Raw genomic sequence first — 23,730 nt, 5'->3', positions numbered from 1 at the left:
TGGTTGGCCTGAAAAAACTGTAACACCAACCGAGTGTTCCCACCGGACAAGTAGTAGTAGTAGTTGTTGTTGTTGTTAATAATAGTAATAATAACAATAAAATTAATACATAAAAAGAGACGTACGGGTCTTTTACATTTTACTTCTTTAAAAAATGCAGCTTAATCAAGTTCGTCAGTAACTTCATTTTCCTATATGCAAAATTCAGGAGAAGTCGTATGATTTTTATTATGAAGATTTGAGAATAATTTTTGCGGAGAGAATAGAAAGAAAACTACTTTTCGGCAGATCTAGCCCGGGACCTAGACCACCGCTCCCAGTTTTTTGAGTGACAGAAAAAATTGAAGCTGTTATTTACCTATTTTTCAAAGTTTACCGTAAGCTCATGATATACCTATCCTAGTCTGGATTCTGGCTGCCAATCCTTCAGTTTTTATTACCTTCTACACCCGCCACTGGATGCTGCATAAAATAAAGGCGTTTAACGTGGAAGTGGATTTCGGAAAATCCGCACAAGCACAAAACGATAAGGAAAAAGACGAAAGTCTTGGATATTTATAATAACAGGCTTCATGCATTATTCTATTGATCGTACTTGTTTATTTCGTTTAGTGGTTTAAGTATTTAGTTGTTTCTAATATGGTTACTGATTGAAACATTGTACAAGGGCTCATCAGACTATTTCTAACTTTTTGGGGGGTATTTTTCCTTGTGTTTATAAATTGAGCTAATTTCCAGCAGAAAGAAAAATGTTAGTGTTATTAAAGCAATTGATCTTTTATATAACCATTGTTTCCGTTTGCTCTAGGATTCCTACAAGGATGTTACACCCTCTGGTGCTTGGAAGAACACCTTTAGAGGAGTAAATACAACAGTATTAGTTATAGTGGTATTATTAGTTGGGATTATTCTAACACTGATAAACATCTATGAGTTTCATCACATGCAGAAAGAGTATCTCTCCCGTCAAGAGGGATTAGGAAAAACAGCTAAACTACAGGAAATGCAGAAGAAACTAGTTTTTCTTCCAGATGGCAAAAGGGTGAGTTGAGCGTGGTGATTTTGTCAATTTCTTATGTATTCCACAATATGACAAACTCTTGTATGGTCGTTTCTCATATATGGACGTCCGCAAGGGTGAGAGAGCAAGAGGGGGCGTAAGCCCATCCCGGTAATTTAAGTTAATTAAATTTGAATTAAGTTACCGGGCATAAGCTGTATTTTCTAAATTAAATTCACCAATATTTTCTTCATTTCTTCACCTTTCCAACTTCTGTTGTAAAAATGCCTGTGTGGTCAGCAAAATACAGTAACGTTTGTCTTTTTGCTGAGAACTGTCCTGTGAACACAGGGTTGGTACCGTACAAATCAGCCGCCAGCGAATTCCTGTGTTATAGAAGGATGCCGCCGGTCCTTGTGTTCAGCAAGATTTTTTCTTTGGGGGAAGGGGGTGCACCATCATGCTCACAATTTCCGAAATCCTAAGTGTTCTACTACAATTTTGTAAAGGATTGACAGTGAATAGTGTGAAAAATGGGAAGAAAGCAACTTTACTATATTTTTTCGTGGACCGCGCATATCAAATCATCCGTGATCATACACGATCGACATTCCGCAGCTCATTATATACACCATCATGACCTTCGTTGAACTTCCTGATCCATTCCTGTTCTTTCCACATTTGACGTAAATGTTTGCTGCTGTGATATTTCTTGCATTCAAGAAACGAATCACAAACCTCGCCTCACAGTAGGCGGGCTGTTCGATAGTCTTAAAACATTTTCGTACACTCTCAACAACAAGCGAACACACCGTTACTGTCCTCTCTCCTTGCTAATGGATGACGGAAGTCATTGCACATGCTCAGAATCGCAAACACAGCGCCGATGCGGAAATATTTTTGAATGTACTTACTTTCAAAAGTGGCTTCGTATTTGTACAGGGTGGCCTAAAAATAGGTATACAGTCCCGTACTGATCGGTCATGACATTTTATATCATTTATTTATTGTTATCCACACAGATAGTTTCTTCCTTATTTGCTCTTAATTTATTTCCACTTATACCTTAAGCTCGGAACAAACCAAAGCAAATACATTCGTTATCTTAATACATTAAAATGTCATACTTGATCGATGCTGGTCTGTATACCTACTTTTGGGCCACCCTGTATAATCGTGATATTTACATTTTCACTGAACTTTGATCGTATAAGAAAATATAAAATATAAGAGGAACCCATAACTTACTTGTAATATTAGAAACCTAATTTTTGTTCTACAAAGGACTATGTTGGTACTTACGATAACAACTTTTATTTTCCAATTTTCAGGTTGACTCAGGCTATCTGAAACATGTGTTTGCTGTGTTTGAACGACTGGGGTTCATACGTGGCACAAATAATTCAGAATGGGATGTTATGTGGGCTCACGATTATCCCTTTCGACGACTACAGGCTACTATGAAAAATTTGAAGCCCCATCAGAAGGTAAGGGATTTAAAAACATAAAGTCGTGCCCTTTAAGTAAAGCTCTAAAATGTGATCAAAGCAAAAATGTTATTATATTAATAACTTGTTACGGTTTCGGTAATATATGTAACAGTAACACAAGTTATTAATATAATATTTTTGCTGTTGTCACATTTTTTATTTTTGCTTAGTTGTAGATTAGATCCAAAACTAGAATGATTGGTGTTCCTTTTATTTCAGATTTCTTTCCATTTTGCAAAGTTAATGCCCTTCATATTTATTTTATTTATTCAAAAAAAGAAATATAAATACATTTGAAGTTAAACGTCCATGTTTCCACTTAGCAGGTGCACACCCAGTTGGAACAAAACCAATACTACAAGCCACTACGTCTGTGGAATATTGAACGGGTATTATTCTGCACCCGAAAAGAGGATAATTAAATATAAAATAATTCCACCTATATTTTCAGAAAAAAAATATAGAACTAGATTGTTTATATAAGAGTAAGAAAAAATGAAATGAAATAAAATGAAATGTTAGGTTAACGTCCTGCGATTATGCACCGATTCTAAGGAAAACGGTAATGATGGGAAATGTATAAAATGGTGGAATGAAGAAAGTGGAAGGAAACCTGAAAACCCCGAGAAAACCCACACACATGTTGTTTGTCCACCATAAAGCTCAGTTGGCACGACCTGGGGTCGAACCAGGGACTCCACACACCAGAGGTGAACGCTCTACCACTGAGCCATCGCGGTCCCTTCATAAGAGAAAGAATACAGATGAAGTATAAGATCAATTTTTTTAAGGTTTATCAACCATTTCTCTCCTAAAGCAACCATAGTTTTCTTAAGATAGTGTAGAAATGTCGAATTAGATAGTTTGGGGGCGGTAGAGCCCAGTGGACAATCCCCGGTGTATCCTGAGTGGTAACAGGAACATTAAGCTACTTCTAATACCCATTATATATGTTGGTGTATCAAAAGTCCGGATCAATATGCCAAATCTGTTATGAGTAAAGAGACAAAAACATGAAAGATGTGTGTGATTTGAGTTGGACGTCCTTTTTAGAAGCGAGGCTATATGAGGCGTGGACCTACAGCTTAACGTGGGATCCCAACCACATGAGCTCCCGCTAGAAATGAAAAAATGAAAGAGAGGATTGGAAATAGGTGCTTTTCTATAAAAAATGGAATTTTTGAATCGTTTCAGCTGTTTGAACTCCACAGTGATACCGCGCCCTATGTTAGATGCAAAAACAACGTTTCTAGTCCAGTAGGAGTTGCGAAAACGTTTTCAGTCCAGCACGAAATGCAAAAACGTTTTCAATCCAGCAGGAGATGCAAAAAAGTTTTCAGTCCAGCATGAGATGCAGAAGCAGCGTTTTCAGTTCAGCAGGAGATGCAAAAAAGTTTTCAGTCCAGCATGAGATGCAGAAGCAGCGTTTTCAGTTCAGCAGGAGATGCAAAAGCAACGTTTCCAGTGCAGCAGGAGATGTAAAAACAACGTTTTTAGTCAGCAGGAGATGCAAAAGGAACGTTCCCAATCCAGAAGGAGATGTAAAAGCAAAGTTTTCAGTCCACCATGAGATGCAGAAGCAACATTTTCAGTCCAGCAGGAGATAAAAAGGAACGTTTTCAGTCCAGAAGGAGATGTAAAACCAACGTTTTCAGTCCAGGAGTTAGCAGGAGATGCAAAAGCAACGTTTCCAGTCCAGCAGGAGATGAAAAGGAACGTTTTCGGTCCAGCCAGGAAATGCAAAAGCAACGTTTTCAGTTCAACAGGAGATGCAAAAGCAACGTTTTCAGTTCAACAGGAGATGTAAAGGCAACATTTTCAGTCCGGGAGAAGATACGAACGTTTTCAGTCCAACAAGTGATGCAAAACGGACATTTTTAGTCCAGCAGGAAGGAGATACAAAAGGAACGCTTCCAGTCGAGCAGGAGATACAAAAGCAACGTTTCCAGTCCAGCAGAGTTGCAAAAGCAACGTTTCCAGTCCAGCAGGAGATGCAATAGCAACGTTTCCAGTTCAGCAGGAAATTCAAAAGCAACGTTTTCAGTGCAGCAGAATATGTATAAGCAACGTTTTCAGTCCAGCAGGCGTTCGAACGGAACGTAGATTAAACGGAGAACGTGCATTGTTGTGTGAAAGAACCTAGAACACTTCGAATCAGTTTCTCAACAATGCTTTTTTTTAATATGGTAAGAGCCCAAGAGAACAATCTGCTGAAGTGGCAATGTTGTTTTTTCAATTAACATTGGGCGCCTTAACCAGCGTGGGTCCAAACGGAAGGTGCGATTGGAAACTTTCACCATTTCAAATTGAAAGCCACCTATTTTCAAAAACTTTCCTCTGATGTTATTTTTCCATATCTGTACTTATAAGGAGTTGGCGTATGGCCCCGTTCTTTTCACAAACCCGGTATGTATACGTGAAACTACGTTTTAACTTACCTGAAGCATAGGTACTCACTCTGTTCGGGGATGAAACCTGGATCTTCCGTATCGGAGGTTTCAACAATTTAGTCACAAGGGAGTTGTGAACCGCAAATGTGTCAGTCCGGAATGTAAAATCAACGAACACAATAAAGCGATTTACATGTATAAGTTCTGTAAAATGTACACTCATGTCCAAAATTATTGCCGCATGTCTATAAATATGTTGTTGTAGGAATATAATTTGATAACGAGTTTGGCCGGTGTTTCTTATAATGTTAGTATGTGTATAATCAGCAAAGACATGTATGTGGCAAATTTCATGTCAAAAGAGCAGTAAATAAGAACAATAGAACGAAAATAAAACGTTGTTGTCCATTTAGCAACATGTTATTTTACTTATTCTAATTTTCGTATTTATAATTCTTTCCCTATGAAATTGACCACAAATACACATTTACCAATTATACACATAGTATCAGTATTAAAAGTACCCTGCAAAATTAGTATCAAATTCTTACAAGAAGACACCTTGTGTGAACAGTAGTCATGAAAATTTTCTGAACTGTTACGATGTCACTTTATTAGATCTACAGTTTAAAGATAGATCCGAAAAGTGTGTGGTTTCACAGCGAATCGAAACCAATTTACTGCAACAATGGCAAAAAACGTTAGCAGTTTAGCAACTAAGAGTAGTATGCAGTGTCTCATGAATCAGAAGGAAAGAAAATTTTTCAGTAAATGTGGAAAAATCTAATTATCGATTCTTTTTCAAACGAAATAGTGGTTTCATTGGAAATTTCATTACCCGTCACTTTATAAGGTGGTAGGTATCATAATGTCAAAGGAAAACTAGGAAACGAATAATTATTTAGTATCTTTTAAAAATGAAATGAAATCTTTCAGTTTAACGTCCCACGCGTATGCTCTTTAGGCTAAGGATGATTGAAGCAGGTGAATGATGATAGAAGAATAGGCGGAATGAGAAAGTGGAAGGAATCGGGAGTACCCCGAAAAAACCCATGAACACGATGATTGTCCACCACATACTTACTTGGCCGGATTAGTTTCTCCTAGTGTCTTATTCAATTTTGTTTGATTTGTGTAGTGTTTCGGCAATATGACTTCGTAGACACTTAACTAATAATATTACTTTTGTAGGTGAATCACTTTCCAGGATCTGGTTACGTTACAAATAAAGTAAGCCTAGCTACTTCACTCTCAACGCATATACCGAGGGCCTTTAAAATTCCTGAAGACAAGGAGGAATTACTGAAATATGTAAGTAGTTCCGTTTTCGTAAATATTGATTTCAGATTTTATGTATGTATGTTGCTGTACACTCGAGAGCCAAAGTGCTTCCTCTCATACATGTCTCTTTCGTCAAGAACTTCGGACTGAACTGGTCTACTGGACTACAGTTTTCTTTGAAAGAGAAAATGAAATGATTTTTTTTTTTTTTTTGAGTTTTACGTCCCACGGTTATGCCGGATAGGCTAAAGGAGACGGTGATGATGAGTAATGAATGAAATGGTAGAATGAAGAAAGTGGGAGGAAACGGGAGAACCCTAGAAAACCCACGCACACGGTGTTTGTCCACCACTAAGTTCACTTGGTGGGAGCAGGGTTTGAACTCAGGACCCCGTGCACCAGAGATGAACGCTCTACCACAGCCCCCGCGGCCCTATTCTTTGAAAGAGAGTCACGGTATTTAGTGGTACAATGATCACCTCTGGTACGAGAAGAGAAAGGGAGAATCCCGAGAAAACCGACGCACATAGTGCTCGTCCACCACCAAGCCTACTGTACGAGAACTAGGAATGAACCCCACGCTCCAAAGGTGAGCGCTTGAGCCATCTCGTCCTCATTTTTTTCAATATGAGGAGGAAACTGTGCTAGAATTGGCCAATAAATTACCAAATTATCGAGGATAAATATATAAAAAGAATAGAATGGACATTGGCTGCCGACTGGTAATGGGAAAAGTAATACTTACTGGTACATGTATAATATTGTAAATAAATTCTACGTTAATATTACTGTTCAACGGAAAAAGTGTCCAAATATGACACATATATAATAGACCTCACATAGTTTTGGATACTATAGAAGAAAACGTTTTTTTTTTTCTTTATTCTTTTATCTTTTTCCTTCGTAATCCTAAAAAGTTGTGCTGTACTATAACAAAGCCATCTATTATGATGAAATAGATCCTGACGCATACCTTCATCAACCTTTATATTATAACACTAACAAGATAACATAACAACACTAACAGTATGGGTAATAAGATATAACTGAAAATTATGGTTAGTTTTGTGTAAGTTTATAATATTGTCTGAAGATGAGATATGTATCAGTCGATAAAGTTCTTTTTTTTCTGATAGATTTTTGTGTATTTATGTACTGTATATTTTTTTCAAAAGAAGTACGCCGCTAAGTAGCAGATTTATCTATTGTTTGGCTTTTAACACATCCTCCTAACGATGACATTCATGCACTTAACTGTGACTGTCACACTACTTATTGTAGTACACGTCGCATTCGGCAACAGGCCAATATGGCTACGGGCGTTGTGAAAAGAAGACTCCATAATTCCATGATTTTGGCACATACAGAAGCTGGTGTGATCAGTAGTAGCATGTTGTGTTAACCCGCAGGTTCCTCATTGTAGAGTTTAATGCGTAAGCAATATATGTACTGGAAATGATTAGAATGACATTCACGTATAAGTTATTTATAAAAGAAGTTTTAAGATACATCCATACGGCTATTTTATACTGGAAATATTCAAAATATAAACTGGAGAGTAGCGAAGAGAGCCGGCAAGAACCTGCCTTCCTTTATTTATAAGTACCATGTCAGCATTGACCTTATGAACTGACAGGAAAAACTGTCAGAATATACGACCAGGGGATTCGAACTTACGATCTGTGGATCGCAAAGGTTCTACGCTTGCTTAATACATATATGAGATTATACTATTATTGAATTATGTATTCCTTTTTTTAGATTGTTGCAAGTTCGGGATAGCATATTACCCATATTTCCGTCTGTGAACTAAAGTATCTTCTTTTTCAGGCACGACTGAACCCAGGTAAAATGTTTGTTCAGAAGAGTAATAGTCATCGAGGAATTCATATTCATAAAGTGGGTGATTTAGACCTTGAATCAGATGGAAGCTTTATTCAGGAATATATCAGTAATCCGTTCTTAGTGGACGGATATAAATTCGATATAGGAATTTACACTATACTGACGTCAATAGATCCACTTCGTGTGTATATTTACGATTCGGACGTCTTGTTCAGGTAATTTATGTTTCTTAATGAAATGTTAATGCAATTATAAGTAATTTTTGTAAAACTATTTAATGTTTCTTGCACACGATAAAGACGAAAATGGAATGCTTGTGTGATTCTGAGAAAGAAATGAAATACTTGGAAACGATATGGTAAGAATATATACATGTGAATTTGGAAATAAGCAAATGCAAAATTAATTTTTTGGATATTGAAAGAGAACCATGCAGATCAGTTACTCTTTATGAAAGCAGGTGGTTTTCGGTAATGTTGAACGTAACTTTCAGGTGGGTGTGAATTTCTTTGTAATATACAAAGGTAAATTAAAAAAGTAACGCACAATCCATTTTAGCTCGGTTATATAAGCACTAGAGAAATTAACCCTCTGACTACCAACGGGATACATGTGTCCCATGCGAATAATTCAAACATCGTTGGGAATTTGTTTTGTTAGAAATTTCTAAAAAAAAAAAAGAAAAAAAATACATGTTGTTCTCCCATCGGATCAGATGTGACCAGAAACTGTGTTTAGTTTCCAAAACCGTGTACAGATGTCAGGAATATCCCCATTAAAGGAGTCGTACATATAAAAGAATTTTCACTTTTTAAAAAAATGGTAGGGTTAAATAAGTTGAAACCAATGATCCGTTGAAATATGATTCAATATATGGTGCATTCAGGCTCGTATTTATATATTGTGCGCCCCTGTGCTCTGAATAATTTGCCGCTCCCGCACAAACTTATGTCTCAAACAAGGAAAAAGCTGTCACCGATACCGATCCACAGGAAGTGGAAGGGAAGGGACACCCGAGTCCAGAGAGCGAGAGATAGATAGATAGAGAGAGAGAGAGAGAGAGAGAGAGAGAGTCTACTAGAGATCTAGTGGCGGCATGATTTTGAAGCTGGGATTGGCTGACATCCATTGATGGACGTGACTGTGAGACACCAATAATTATTGGTGATAACTCATAAGAAAAATAATTGTTTACATTATTCATTGTCTGTAATGATTTAATAGCATCTATATTATTAAGACAATAAGCTGTCTGTGTTTGTAGCGGCTTCCAACTCGAAAACCATAATAGATAGAAACATGAAATTGTAGAGAAACGAACCTTTCATGGTATCAGTTTTCACGATCTTGAACTTCATTCTCAACCCTTAGGTTGGGGGTGAGAGAGGATGACTTTTTAAAACTAATCAGATATGCTAGCTAATTAATAACTACTGTAATTAAAGCTAATTAAACACATTTAACATATTTTCTCGCGCAGGACTCTGGGAGTTGCTAGTTTTAAATATTACTTTATTGTGAATCAAAAAAAAAAAAAAAAAAAATGTCACTCCCTAAATTCTGCCGCTCTGTGCTCGAGCACAGAATAGCACTTACCTAATTACAGGCCTGGGTGCATTTGCTTCACTGCATTGCAGCTATCTTTGTTTCCATGACACGGATGTGTTAAGAAACTGAGTTCGCTTTATATTATTTCCCTTAGACTTCGGTTTTATTAGTGAGGGGGGCACTTATAACTAGGTTATCGTAAGTACTAATGTAAGAATCCAGAATCCGAAGAAATTTCCTTGACAAACGAATTGCTACGACATCTACTCTCTGCACAAAACCCATTTATATCAGCTAGCTATACTATACTAACTATACAGTTATATTCGGTAGAATAACAGTGCAGTGTGTTCGGTAGAATACAAGAGGTCCTGCCTGTTGCAGCTCAGAAATAGAGTAAGATCTGCAAAGCATAGATCTTGCAGTAGCAAAGCAGTAAGAAATAGCGAGTAATAACTTTTTGAAATGGATCCAGCATCTGAGGAACAGGTTTTATCTTTGATCTTATTCCTCTATTCAAATTGTTATAGATGTAATACTTGAAGTTTGACTATTGAATTCGCACACTTTGTAGGTCTTCCGTAGTTTCACGCTTTGAAATGAAATTTACTTGTAATTAAATAGATGTTGCCAACTTTGTATGTTCACTACGTTGTTTATTAAAGTTTGTGAATACTGTCGATAAAAAGATGGAAGTATTTCAGTTCTTTTAGTTTTACGTCCCGCAATTATGCCCTGCAGGCTAAAGGAACCGATTAATCAATGAAAATGAATAATTATGTAAGAAATTGGTGGAATGAAAATGTGGGAGAACCTCAAGAAAAATATAAACCTGATGTTATCCGCCATAATGTCACTTGACCTGGGTTCGAACAAAGGGACCCCTCACACCAGAGATGAGCACCATACCACTGAGCCACTGTAGCTCTATTACTAGCAATAGAATTTGCTCTTAGTAATATATAAAGAACTATTCTTTATAGAATAACCTTGGTTTGTAAACAAACTACGGAATCGTAATGAATATCCTATTGTAAATTTTGAATGTGTTAATAATGAATATACTATTACATTGCATATGTCAAATTGTAAAGATATGAAAGCGGCAAGCTTGTTTTAATCATTCGTTAATACGGTAAATTTTGTGACCTTATGTTTATGTGCATCAATAACTTAATAGTGACATTTCTGTTTGAATTTTAATATTTCTTAGGTTTTGTCCAGAAAAATATCATCCTTTTGACCCTGACAATTTAGATAAATATGTAGTGGGGGACGACTATCTCCCAATTTGGAATGTTCCGTCCTTGAAGAAATACTACGTGGATTTGCAGTTCAGCATGAAGGAATCTTTCAATGCGTATGTGAGATCTAAAGGTAAATTTCTTTTCCCTCGGTTGCAGGGTATCTGAGGTGGTGGTACACTGTGATCTCTATTCACCAAATTAGTTGTACGGATATCTTGTATCAACTCTTGTCTGAATAGTAATGGGGAGTAAACTGCTTCCTCGATTACTGTTGCTCTTAAGAATTTATATTGAAAGTATAGCAAGGTACTTCAGAAACATATGAATTATTATTAGTTTTCCAAATTTCCCTTTGCATAAGTATGGGAAATCTTATAAAACAGCTTTGCGCGTCTGTCATTAGGAGAATTATAAAACTTCTATGTCCGTCTGTAATGGGAACACTTATAGAACGGCTATGTTCGTCTGTCATTGGAAGACTTATAGAACTGCTATGTCCGTCTGTAATGGGAAGACTTATAGAACAGCTATGTTCATCTGTCATGGGAAGAATTATAGAACTACTATGTCCCTCTGTAATGGGAAAACTTATAGAACGGCTATGTCCGTCTGTAATGGGAAGACTTATAGAACAGCTATGTTCATCTGTCATGGGAAGAATTATAGAACTGCTATGTCCGTCTGTAATGGGAAGACTTATAGAACGGCTATGTCCGTCTGTCATGGGAAGAATTATAGAACTGCTATGTCCGTCTGTAATGGGAAGACTTATAGAACTGCTATGTCCGTCTGTAATGGGAAGACTTATAGAACGGCTATGTCCGTCTGTCATGGGAAGAATTATAGAACTGCTATGTCCGTCTGTAATGGGAAGACTTATAGAACGGCTATGTCCGTCTGTCATGGGAAGAATTATAGAACTGCTATGTCCGTCTGTAATGGGAAGACTTATAGAACGGCTATGTCCGTCTGTCATGGGAAGAATTATAGAACTGCTATGTCCGTCTGTAATGGGAAGACTTATAGAACGGCTATGTCCGTCTGTCATGGGAAGAATTATAGAGCAGCTATGTGCGTCTGTCATAGAAAAAATTATAAAACGGCTATGTTCGCCTGTCACGGGAAGTCTTATAGAACGGCTATGTCCGTTTGTTATGGGAAGTCTTATAGGACGGCTATGTCCAGGTATCAGAGCAAAAGCGGTAAGAAATATCGAGAAACGAATTTTATGGAATCGATTCAGCGTGCCAAGATCAATTTCATCTCCTTCCTTAACCATCTGTTCAAACTGAAAGTGATAGAAATTGATGATTTCCGATTTCAACGTTGAACACTACAGAGTAAAAACTGTAAGAAGTAACAAGGAATGTGTCTTGCGATATTGATTCACCGTCCCAAAACTAAGTTTTTTTGTCCTTATCCCTATATTGAAGCCGTATTGTCTGTGTCGGTGGAAATGTACGATTTCTACTTTGAACATTGATCCTGATAGTGAAAATTGGTAATAGATTGCGAGAAACAGTATAGTGCGTTTAAAATCTCTCCGTACTTGATTATAGCAAAGAGGTATATAGAAACAATTCACTATATTAAATGTTGGAAATGATTTATTTTAGCTTGAAGGCACAGGCTAATCCTCCTACATATTTTTGCAAACATTCGAAGCAAAGGTTGGTAATCGATAAAGTATGTACGTAATATGTGATAATGTCCCTTAGTACTTTAATAGTTTTAGATCGCTTCTGATACTGTTCAGTGAATACTATTTCACATGTTCTCTGTACTTCTCATCTGCACGAAACACATGTTCAGTCAAATAACACTCTTGCTCCGTTTTTAACATTTTAACACTCAATTGTATAGCTCGACTTTCCAGGAACTCTGACCGATCTTTGAGCACAACAACTGGTTACAGTGTAACGCGAATCGTCTTTATTGTGCAGTTTACGTCGTTTTTGAGCTGAAAGTTAAAGTCTAAATCTGTTCATGTCTGTGTCGGGTATTTACATAATATAACATACACATACACGGGGAAAAATGAATATTTTAAATATTTTTCCAGACAGAAGAGACATATACGAGGGGGAAATCCAAAATGACTGGAATCGTACTCCTGTGCATCTTGTACGTGTAGTACGAGGTTGCGCCGCTAGGGCGCTGTGGGAGGACCCTTCTGAGTTAGTATGCCAAGTGGAGTCAACCAACAATGAGTGTGGTTTCTTTGGCAGTTCTGTGTGTGTGTGTGTGTGTGTGTCTGTAGTGCACTTGTGACACGATTCACACGAACAACGTGCGGCTATGAATTTTTTTTTTTTTTTTTTTTTTTTGTAACGGCAAGAACGCAGTAGAAACTTGTGATGATATAAACAGCTTATACAGAACATACTCTCAGTAAAACGCAAGTGTACGAGTGGTTTGCGCGCTTTAAAGGGGGGGGGGGATGACCATTGAAGATCAGCCCTGTTCCAGTCGTCCTTCAGGTGCGCGAACCGAGGACATCATCTCCAACATCCGTGATCTCATGAGGGAAGATCGACACAGAACAATCGAGCAACTCGAAGACATCCGGGTTATCCTGAAGCTCCATTCAGCGCATTTCGCACGACAATTTGAGAATGCAACGAGTAGCTGCTAAGTTTGTGCCCAGACTTCTCACCGAAGAGCAAAGAGCCGTCTCGTGGAAGCCTGTCGTGCAATGAAGGACGCAGTCACAGACGAGTTTTTCAACAAAATCACAGGCGGTGAGTCGTGGTGCTATGGGCGATCCAAAAAGTAATCAGGAAAGTCAGTAGAAGTCACTTGGCTCGCATCGTCCAAAAAAAACTTTGTCAGGTTGCAAAAGGCAAGCGTTTCGGCGATACCGATGAAGTCAAACACAATATCTCAGCGGCGCTAGCAGGTATCAAAGAGGCCGAATTTGCAAGGTGCTTCCAACAATGTAACGAAAGCTTGAACAAGTCCCGTAATACTAATGAAGAGTACTTAAGGTTGTATTTGAAATGAAGTAGATGCTTTTCCTCAGGAAATCCCGGTTATTTTTGAGACCCTAGGAATTCAGTGTCCGAAGAATAGGTTCCATCTCTATAGCAGTCATAACTTGCCCATGACTGATCAGAATACGCGTTTACTCTCGGAGTAGCAACACAGAGAAAAAGGAGGGTAAAAAATATAGAGGCGGATAAGAAATATGTAGTAGTATTTGGCAGAGTACAAGTAATCAGGTATTCTCGAATAAAGTACCTGTGAAACGACGGATGTCCTTGTTTTCCTTTTACACTACCTTTATAGTGGAAGGCTTTTCTCCATCTGCTCCTTTTGTCTGTTGGTGTGGTTTAAGATAAGTGAAAGAAGAAAAAACTCAATTTGAATGGAGCAGAGCATTGAGTTCGAATTATTGATTATTAAAAAGTTTAAATCCAGTTTTGTTTTTATTTATTCCGTGATGCTTGTTCTGTATTTTTTGTTTTAGCTATTGTAGAGTAGAATTCTTCGGTAAATGTGTTTGATTATTGATTACCCTGTTAGGTTCTTTTTAAAGGTCTTTTTTTGTCTTTTTGTATTTCTTTTTCTTTCTTTGATGCCTCTAATATCAACTATTATTATTGAAGGAAAGGATCCTTCCAAAGTGTGGGAGCAATGTGAAGAAGCAATTCGAAGCGTCTACTTAAGTAAAGAGGCAGCTTTAATCGAAGCATCGTCGTCGTATAAATCAACCAGAAACTTCTTTGAAATGGTGCGATTTGATTTAGTCATTGATGAAGATCTTAATGTTTATATCATGGAGGTAAGATATAGGTTTTTTATTATTTACTTTTTGCTTTGAATTTATTTGAAATTGATAAAACTGTAGCGTAAAAATTATGTGTCGGGATAATCCAAAAGGAACTTCTGAATTCATGTCATTATTTGTAGTTAACGCTTATTTTGAGGTTACGTAGTACCTGCATGCCGTAAACGTCGCCAACACGTAGTGATCCACTTGTCAGTAAATGTCGATCGTCCATATAGCGACGAGTTGAAGGATTGCCGCTAGTGTGCCACTGGCGGTAGAGTTTCGTCGAGTCGAAACAGATTAACTAGAGTCGGGGTGTTGAAGTTGCCACCGCGTAGCAGCGAGGACTTCTTTTAGGTCCGCGCTGTTTCGATTCATCGCGAAGGGACCAACACGAACTATTGCCAGTCATGTGCATGCGGTTATTGTTATATATTATGTTTTCCTGACGAATTGTTCCTAAAGTGAGCTCCGGGGGTCAAGAGTAACCCCTGCCTCTACATCATGAAGTGAAAAATCTTGAGATGAGTGTGTATAATTGTATGAATTTACATGGCAACTGTCACCGATCATTAGAAAGTAAATATGAGAGAACTATGAAATAAAGTAAATAGGCGCGTTTATTTTGTTATAAAATAACATGGCGAATGTATTTTATCTGATCCCAAACGGTAATATACACGGTTAAAGGAGCACTCGTATTACCAAAATTAAAAAGATCTCAACGACTTCTCTCTCTACAAGCCAGGTCTTCTGCATCGCCTCCGTGGCGAAGTCAAAAGAACACGCACCTAGTAATTATCTTTTTTTTTTTTTTTAATAGTGCTTTTTAGACTTACCTTAATGTAAATAAATCACGCATGTAGGCGATTTAACATATTTTGTGCGAATAATTTTGTGGTTGATTGGCGTTTCGTCGCTGCGGGGCCGCCAATTTTTGGTGAGATGTCGCTAGTTGTCCATCGGTGGTCCACCGACGCTTACGGCATGGGGACGTTGCTTATATGTAGCTTTACGTGAAATTCCAAACTACACGAGTTCCTACTTGATATCGAACCCCAGTCTCGCACTAAAGACGATGACGCTAACGATAAATACGAGGAAGCTTTATGTAGTGTTTGTTTTAGGAAAGCTGTGATTGTGTTCCAACTCTTTTGTGTGTGTGAAAGAGGGGAGGGGGAGAAACCTAATAAACCTAATGTAAATGTCTCAGAATGTTAAATGTCTCTTTCCCTCTGTATTTTGCAAAAATATTTTCATATTGTTATACTGTTATTCTAATATTTAATTACATTCTCTCTAAATTTATATACAGGGTGTTTCAAAGCAACACCGACAACGTTTGGGAGGTGATTCCTTACACCAATATAAGACAGAAAGTGTAGACCAACCTGGGTACACAAATACTTCATTTTGGAGTTATAGGCTGCCGAAAACATGAAAAAATGAACTGTAAAGGTCCATAGCTCCAATACTATGCGACCTATCGTAGTCGGGTCAGGACTTCACTTAGGGACTAATATGTGCGCTATCCAAAAAATACATGCTTCAGAATCCTAAGATACTCACGCAACAATTTTTATAGAGGTAATTGGCTACGGGCATATAACTTGAAATACTCTATAAAAATTGTTGCGAAAGTACTGCAGGATTCTGAAAATGAATATTTGGATAGGAACTATACTAGTTCCTAAGTGAAATTCTGATCTGACTACGGTAGGTCCCATAGTATTGGGGCTATGGACCTTTAAATTTCATTTTTTTTCTTCATGTTTTCAACCTCTAACTCCGAAATGATGGATGATGATGGATGTTGTTTTGAAACAACTTTTATATATATATATATATATATATATATATATATATATATAACGTTTATTGTAATTGTTCTTTTTTTCCATAAACTTCAAACTTTCAAGATATATATATATATATATATATATATATATATATATATATCTTGCTTTTAGTATATGTAAATTTTATTTTTATTCATATTTTCCTTTATAGTCTTAACAGAGTGATGTTTCTTCGCAGTGCACACATTTGTATGTGATTTTGGCAAGGAATCGAAACGTTATATTGTGTTATTTCTCTTCTTTCAGGCGAATATGTCTCCTAACTTGTCATCTGGTCATTTTCCGCCAAACAAATTGCTTTATGAACAAGTAATATTTAATTTATTAAGTCTCGTTGGTGTTGGTCGAAGACTTCGTAGTGAGAACTTATTACCAAGGTAATTTGTGTTACTAAATTTAGTGTCTGTGTATTAGTTTTCGTTCTTACTTCTGGTGAGGAAAATTCAGGTCCAATCTATGGTGGATTCGTATTCGTATCGCATAATGAAAATCCAGGTTCACTCATAAAATCTCGGAATTAGCGGCGGATCTAGAGTTTTATAACAAAGAAGTCACATCGGCAATGACAGTGAAAGTGTCTTCGTACTCCGCCTCCTTCCGATTTGCAAAATTATCCCCTGAGTTTGGAAATGAAAATGAAATGAAATCTTTGAGTTTTACGTCCCACGGTTATGCCGGTTAGGCTAAAGGAGACGGTGATGATGAGTAATGAATGAAATGGTGGAATGAAGAAAGTGGGAGGAAACGGGAGAACCCCGAGAAAACCCACGCACACGGTGTTTGTCCACCACAAAGTTCACTTGGCGGGGGCTGGGATCGAACCCGGGACCCCAAGCACCAGAGGTGAACGCTCTGCCACTGAGCCACCGCGGCCCCCTCCCCTGAGTTTGGATCCTTCAGTGATGTCTTGCCATGAAGGCATTCTTTAAATTCTGATGTTAGATACAAATATTGGACGGGAAAAAAGCCATTGTGTAATCATATATCCAATATACAGGGTGTTAAAAAAATATGTCACAGTATTTTGGGATCAGATTCGTCACATCAAAATAAGAAAAAAAGTTTATATGGACCTGTGCTCAAAAGTGGATAGTTTCAGAGTTACAGGGTGCCGAAAACGTAAAACAAGTGAACTTAAAAAGTTCTAGCTCCACTACTATGGGATCTGTCGTAGTCGGGTCAAGATATCACTGAGGAATTGGTATGTACACTGTCCAAATGTTCATGTTTAAGAATGCTCCAGTACTTGCACCAATTTTTAGAGAGGTAGGTGGAGAGTGATCAAGAATCCATCTCACTTCGCTCTAAAAATGATTGTGGAAGTACTTTAGGTTCTGAAAGATGGATATTTGGATAGTTCACATACGAGTTCCTCAGTGATCTCTTGACGCGACTACGATTTTTCCTATAGTAGTGGAATTATAGATCTTTAAAGTTCATTTTTTACTTTTTCGGCATCCTGTAACTCCGAAACTATCCACTTCCGACCACAAGTCCATATGATCTTTTTTTCTTACTTTGATGTGAAGAATCCCTTCCCAAAAGATTAAGACAAATTTTTGTAACACCCTATATCTATTGTCATTCTATAATTGTGAATTATAAGTGTAACACTTACATAGTTATCTCTGGTTTCACGTTTATTTTCACAGTAACATTTTAGTGGTAAATCATTTAAAATGTAGTTCAAGAATATTCATTCGTTCTGTAAATGCTTCATAGAAAAATCGTAAGTATAGGTCAAGTGTTATTAAATTCTGAAATTGTAAAGTACAGAAAGTGGTTATTATTATTATTATTATTATTATTATTATTATTATTATTATTATTATTATTATCATTATTCATAACAATTTGAATAAGAGCATCGGAAACAGTGATTCGAAATTCTACTGTGGGTTCTTCTTATCTTTGATACAATATGAATCATTCGTTTGTGTGTGTGCGAGAACCGGAACGAATTCATCCCACTTCACTCGGGTTGAGTGTGTCAGCACAACTACATAGGTTACGCTTCGCCCAATTTTTTCTTTTCCCGGTTTCCGTCGGCCGAGCAAAATGGGTTCTTTTTCAGTCACAAAAATGTGTGATTACATTGTACGTAATTGCAGACGTTTTAAAAAAATAGACTGCTCTGTGAAGCATGTGATTGCTAGAAAGAGCCAAAGCAGAACACAAACAGACAGTAACATCAAGCATCATAACACATTGTGTTGGCAAATCTATCATAGAAATTAATCAGATTTGCAAACTCAATATTAAAATAATTACGTATTTCTTCGGTCACTCCTCATGGTCCTCCTCCGCAGTAAATGCTCATGCTTTTTCTTAATTATTTTTCTTCGTATTAATTGGGAAAGCATGTGACTTGGTGACTATATTAATGAACCGCCTCTGCTCAGAACTGAAACTAGAAATTAAACTATTTCGTGGCTTATTCTGGTTTCTGTGTGCATGGCGCCCCGGATTCGATTCCAGATGGGTGTACTTATTTCACATACAAACCAGGGTAGTGGTTCGGATCCCACTTTAATCAAAAGATCCCGTTTCTTATAGCTTCCGTGCTGAAAAAGGTATATTTAACTCTAATCATTCAGTTAATGTATTTCTCAATTTTGTATAAAGATTTCTATTTCACATCTTGTCCGTTAGAATAACTAATATATAAATATATTGATACAGCTAATGGAGAACAGAAGCAATATTAAAGAAAATGTAAGGACAGACTTAGGGAATGATCCGCAACACTAAATGGTTATTTAGAGTTTAGCGTCTCTTTTAAGCACATAAGCTACATGGGAGGGAGACCTTCAGTTTTAACGTGGAATCCGAACCACGGTAATGCGTTCACATCTGTAATGATCTTCCACTGGGAATCAAAACCGTCACTTCGTTCATGAAATGCGTGCGCGTTAGCCACTGGACGAGCGAGAAGGGCTCGGAACACTAAATAGAATCAAAAGAAACATCAAAAAAGTTCTAAATTATTAGTCGAAAACTCTTTCTTACCGAGAAGCATAAGAAAATATCGACTTTTTCCCATTTTCTTTATTCGCCATCGCCAAGCTTTTAATCTTAATTCATTTACGTTTATTGTCCGTTTTTCTTAGCTCAGTAACTGTAAGAAGTTGCAGTGAAGCTTCCAGTTCGTTTTATAGCCTTAAATTTCATAAATATGTAAGCGTAACCTGTGAAAATTTTAAGCTTTTAATGAAAATCACCTATATTAGGAAATTAAAAGAAAATCCGTATGTTCAGATATACAGTTACTTTTATTTGAGAATGTTTTCTTTTTCTTTTAAATGTATAATTAAGCGACACAGGATAATTATTTCATCACGTTTTGTATTTTCAGGTCTCAGGATGAAGCTGATATGGAAGTAGCATACAAGAACATTGTAGTGTATCCTGATTTGTGTGCAAGTGATAAATGTTGGAGTAACTGCGAAGAAATTGACTGTCAATTATGTAAACCGTGCCTAACGTCAGAGTTGATAACCGATTTCAAGACAGCCTATAGAGAGCATGTAAATAAATTGGATTGCAAGAGGATATTCCCACCCCCAGTGGTATGTAATAGTAATAAATTATACTTGAGAAAATTACATTTATTGTAATACGTTAAGGTGTGATTGTTAAGGCATTTTTATGTATTAAATATTAATATAGTTAATTAGTTTATTTAGTTGTAATGCGTTGTTTCTTTATAATCTGATGCGATATTTTGTTCTCTCACCTTACTGAGAACATCTTCTTGCAGGTTTATTTCAGAATAACACTGAACTTCTCTTTGGATCAAAAGATCCGTTATATTTCAGTCAGAAATTTTCTTGCATTCTGTATATCTGGAGAACTACATACAGTGTAGCCAAACCCAAACTATCACTTAACTCAGTATGATGTGCTTATTCCGTAAAAGATGCAAAATCTCGATTTAGGGGCCGTTCCAAAACTGTGTGACCCCTGATCCAATTGGCCCAAAAGATCCAATATATTTCATTCAAAAATTTTCTTGTAAGCTTTATATCTAAAGAACTACATATAGTGTAGCCAAACCCAAGCTATCGCTTAATTCAGTATGATGTGCTTATTTTGTAAAAAATACAAAAGCTCGATTTAGGGGCCGTTCAAAAATGTCGTGGCCCTGATCTAAAAACTAATTATTGGCTAAGATTACAATCTTTTGATTTTTTAATCATTCCTAAAATTCTTGTTGCATTCTTCTGACCGCTTGATACACGGAGAAACAAGTCTTCCACTTTAGAGTATAACGTATAAATAATAACGCTGTAAGGTATCGAAAACTTGAAAAGCAAATTTAAAAGACTGAAAACTCAGTCATAGGTCGCTGCCATTTGCAACTTCTGAAATTTCAGGATGAGTAATGAAGTTATATCACTAATAATAATAATAATAACTTCTATGCAGGTCTTCACGTAGTTTTTCTTTCTTTTTTTTTTTTTTTTTTTTTTTTTTTGTAACAGCAATAGTATGCTTATATGTACAGAAAGTTTCTTCAATATAGAATGTGTCCCATAGCTTCAATAATAAGTAATGTTTCTTTTCTTTTTAAGGTACAGAGTAAAACTCCACACGGCGTAAACATTCCTTTAAAAGATTTAAGTGTTAAAAACCAGTTGATGGTCAGGTGGTTCCAAGGCAAATGCCAGTTGGATAAGTCTTGGTGCTCATAATTTTTATTTTTATTGAAGTAACACCCAGTATTTAAAAATGTACATGGGCAGAAATTTACAAACAGAATCTCGACTAATACTCGCTGTTGTTTGCAATACTGTTAGATGTTCCTTAATTTAAAAATTCTAAGGAAATTGAATACGTTTGTATGTTCTGTGTAATAAATTAACTTGTTTTTTACTTTTTTATTTGTGTGGTTTCACTAAAGTAAACTTGTAAGAATTTCACTTTAACAAGCGACTTATACTTAAACCCCTTCTCCCTTAGGATACGCATGGGGGATGAATTTGGGCTTAAACCGCATCTGGGGTGTCACTGTCCATCTTAGCGATCCCGAAAACTATAGATTGGACCCTAATATGGTCTTTTACTATTATATTTGAATGTCGCCCACTTTCCATCCCCCACCCCTCTCCCCAATACCGATGAGGGATGACCTTGGATTTCAGTGATATCAGGAGTATCATTATTCATCTCAGGCACCTCGAAAAACTATGGGTCAGTTTTCTAGCCTACCTTTTCCCAACGTTGGGCCTATCTTTGCTGTCACCTGGCATTCTGGTATGGGGGTTGTACGCTACACATTCCGCTCGCCTCTGGTTTCCATTCAGTGGGATATGAACTAGTACATCGTACATTTCTTATGTCGTCAATCCTGTCTTCACCTTATTTGGACATTTTGCGTAATCCAATTTTCGAACAGGATATTGCACGATCGCAGTGTTTATATTTTTGCTATACGCCTTCTTCTCTGTCTTACTAAGATTCCGCACCTAAGTAAGCCCTATTAAATATGTACGGAATATGGCGGGAGGGCGCCTAATCGCCAGATGCTCTTCGGCAAGGACCATTTCCAGTTATACAAATATCGCAAGGTAGCGATACCAGACAGACATTCAGCTTCTGTGTGATCGGCTACCTATCCAAACAGTTGTCTATGTAGCTCCACGGGATAGTATAGTGTAGCGGTCTATGTAGCTCCACGGGATAGTATAGTGGAGCGCTCGGAAAAGTGAACGGAAATAGCAGGAAAAGTTTCCGAGTAAATGTCATCCGAATTGGAAGATATTTCTCGCCGCAGATAAGAATTTGAAAGAGAATGCGTGTCTTTCAAGTCAAGAAGAGGTAGTGTTGGATCAGATGGAATAATCACCATCAACAAGCACCCGTCAAATTGCCAGGCTTGTACACGCTTCGAGGAATAATGTGTGGTGCGTACTAAGAGGCCAGCAATTACACCCGTATAATACACAACGAGTGCAAGGAATAAGACCAAATGACTTCGCACCCAGAGTGGAGTTCAGAATGTGGTTTATCTAGCAATGTGATGTGCGAAACTTTCTACAGTGTGTTTTGTTCGTGGATGACATGAGGCTCTTTCCATCCGTGATGGTATTTTCAATAGCCGTAATAACCTTGTGTAATGACAATCCACATGCCATTCACTTGACTTCTCATCAGTAGTGATTCTGAATCAACTTGCAGGTTGTGATTGTATATGAGCAACTAGTAAGATCTTATCTCTTGTCGTCCTGCTTGAGTGGATAACGGCATCTGCTCTTCCTTCGAGATACACTGATAGAATTATTGGAGAGCGTACCTCTGAATGTCCGTGAAAGGATGTGGATACAACGTGACGGTATATGTGCCCACTTCAATGTTGATGTTCGCCGTCATTTGGATATCAAGTTCACTAAATATTGGAATGGAAGACGAGATCCCATCCTGTGGCCAGCTCACTCGCTGAATCTTACTCTTCACGATTTTTGCTTTGGGAGCAGATCAAGTCGTTAATGTACGGCTTGACTATGCAACAGATTTCATGCGTCGTTGTGCTACATGTATCGAGGTAGTGGTTGCCACTTTGCGCAATTGCTCTGACAAGTAGACCTCACCACTTCGCCGTTACGTTAGCAAAAGGAAACAACTACTGCCCCAGAGTAGGGTTGAATATAAGATATTGACAAAATTTTTAGCTGCTAATGAGCACTAGAAATATGGGAAAACGAAATAGAAACACGAATGTGGGAAAGCCAAGTACAATATAATTTGATAGTTGCAAGACCGATATTTTTTCGAAATAGATGGAGGAACAATAGTAATGACTTCAACTACGTAAATCGAGTTAGAAGGGATGTTTTTATGGCATTCCAGATCATGGCCGCCATCTTGAAATCCGCCATATTGGATCGACGTCAACTTTTTCAAATGGAAAGAGAGGCATGTGAGGTATCAAACAACAATGATTTTTTCCACCCAATCTCATACACTAATTAGTTTGTCCATATCTAGAACGGTTTACAACTTACAGTTCTTTCAATGTTGAAAAATTCGTTGTTTGTAGCAGATAACAGATAACTATAGTGACAATGAATATAGCTCCAGAGATAGCATTCTTACTGGACAAAATTACGGCAATGCAAGAAATGCAAGTCCTCAGCATTCATAAAATGGTCAAAACAGAATTTTGCAGAGTGCCATGAGCACCTAATAAAAAATGAAGCGTCACAAATATCACAAAAGTTAATGCCGGGAATATTGAAAGCGTGCTTCTTCGGCACTTCGAACCATTCGATCGGCTCATCAATATATACTGATTTACA

General features: G+C 37.3%; 1 protein-coding gene across 4 annotated transcripts in view; it reads left to right on the top strand.

Moving 5' to 3' along the window:
- Positions 1–21,250, top strand: part of TTLL15 (tubulin tyrosine ligase-like 15) — a 45,874-nt gene extending 24,624 nt beyond the window's left edge. For 3 of the 4 annotated variants that reach the window (XM_081730033.1, XM_081730035.1, XM_081730034.1), the window contains exons 3-11: positions 809–1,042; positions 2,332–2,487; positions 6,072–6,191; positions 7,992–8,221; positions 10,768–10,931; positions 14,410–14,585; positions 16,679–16,809; positions 19,788–20,001; positions 21,007–21,250. In XM_081730033.1, coding sequence (XP_081586159.1) covers positions 809–1,042; positions 2,332–2,487; positions 6,072–6,191; positions 7,992–8,221; positions 10,768–10,931; positions 14,410–14,585; positions 16,679–16,809; positions 19,788–20,001; positions 21,007–21,126 — 1,545 coding nt within the window. In that variant the 3' untranslated portion in view covers positions 21,127–21,250. The remainder of the gene's footprint in view (positions 1–808; positions 1,043–2,331; positions 2,488–6,071; positions 6,192–7,991; positions 8,222–10,767; positions 10,932–14,409; positions 14,586–16,678; positions 16,810–19,787; positions 20,002–21,006) is intronic. The other variant, XM_081730036.1, reaches the window with a different exon arrangement.
- Positions 21,251–23,730: the final 2,480 nt, after the last annotated feature.

The sequence above is a fragment of the Thermobia domestica genome, chromosome 11, assembly GCF_964235325.1.
Source record: "Thermobia domestica chromosome 11, izTheDome1.hap1.1, whole genome shotgun sequence".
Classification (NCBI taxonomy): domain Eukaryota; kingdom Metazoa; phylum Arthropoda; class Insecta; order Zygentoma; family Lepismatidae; genus Thermobia; species Thermobia domestica.
Note: the sequence above shows the minus strand (reverse complement) of the source record. Positions and strands in the feature narration are given on the sequence as shown.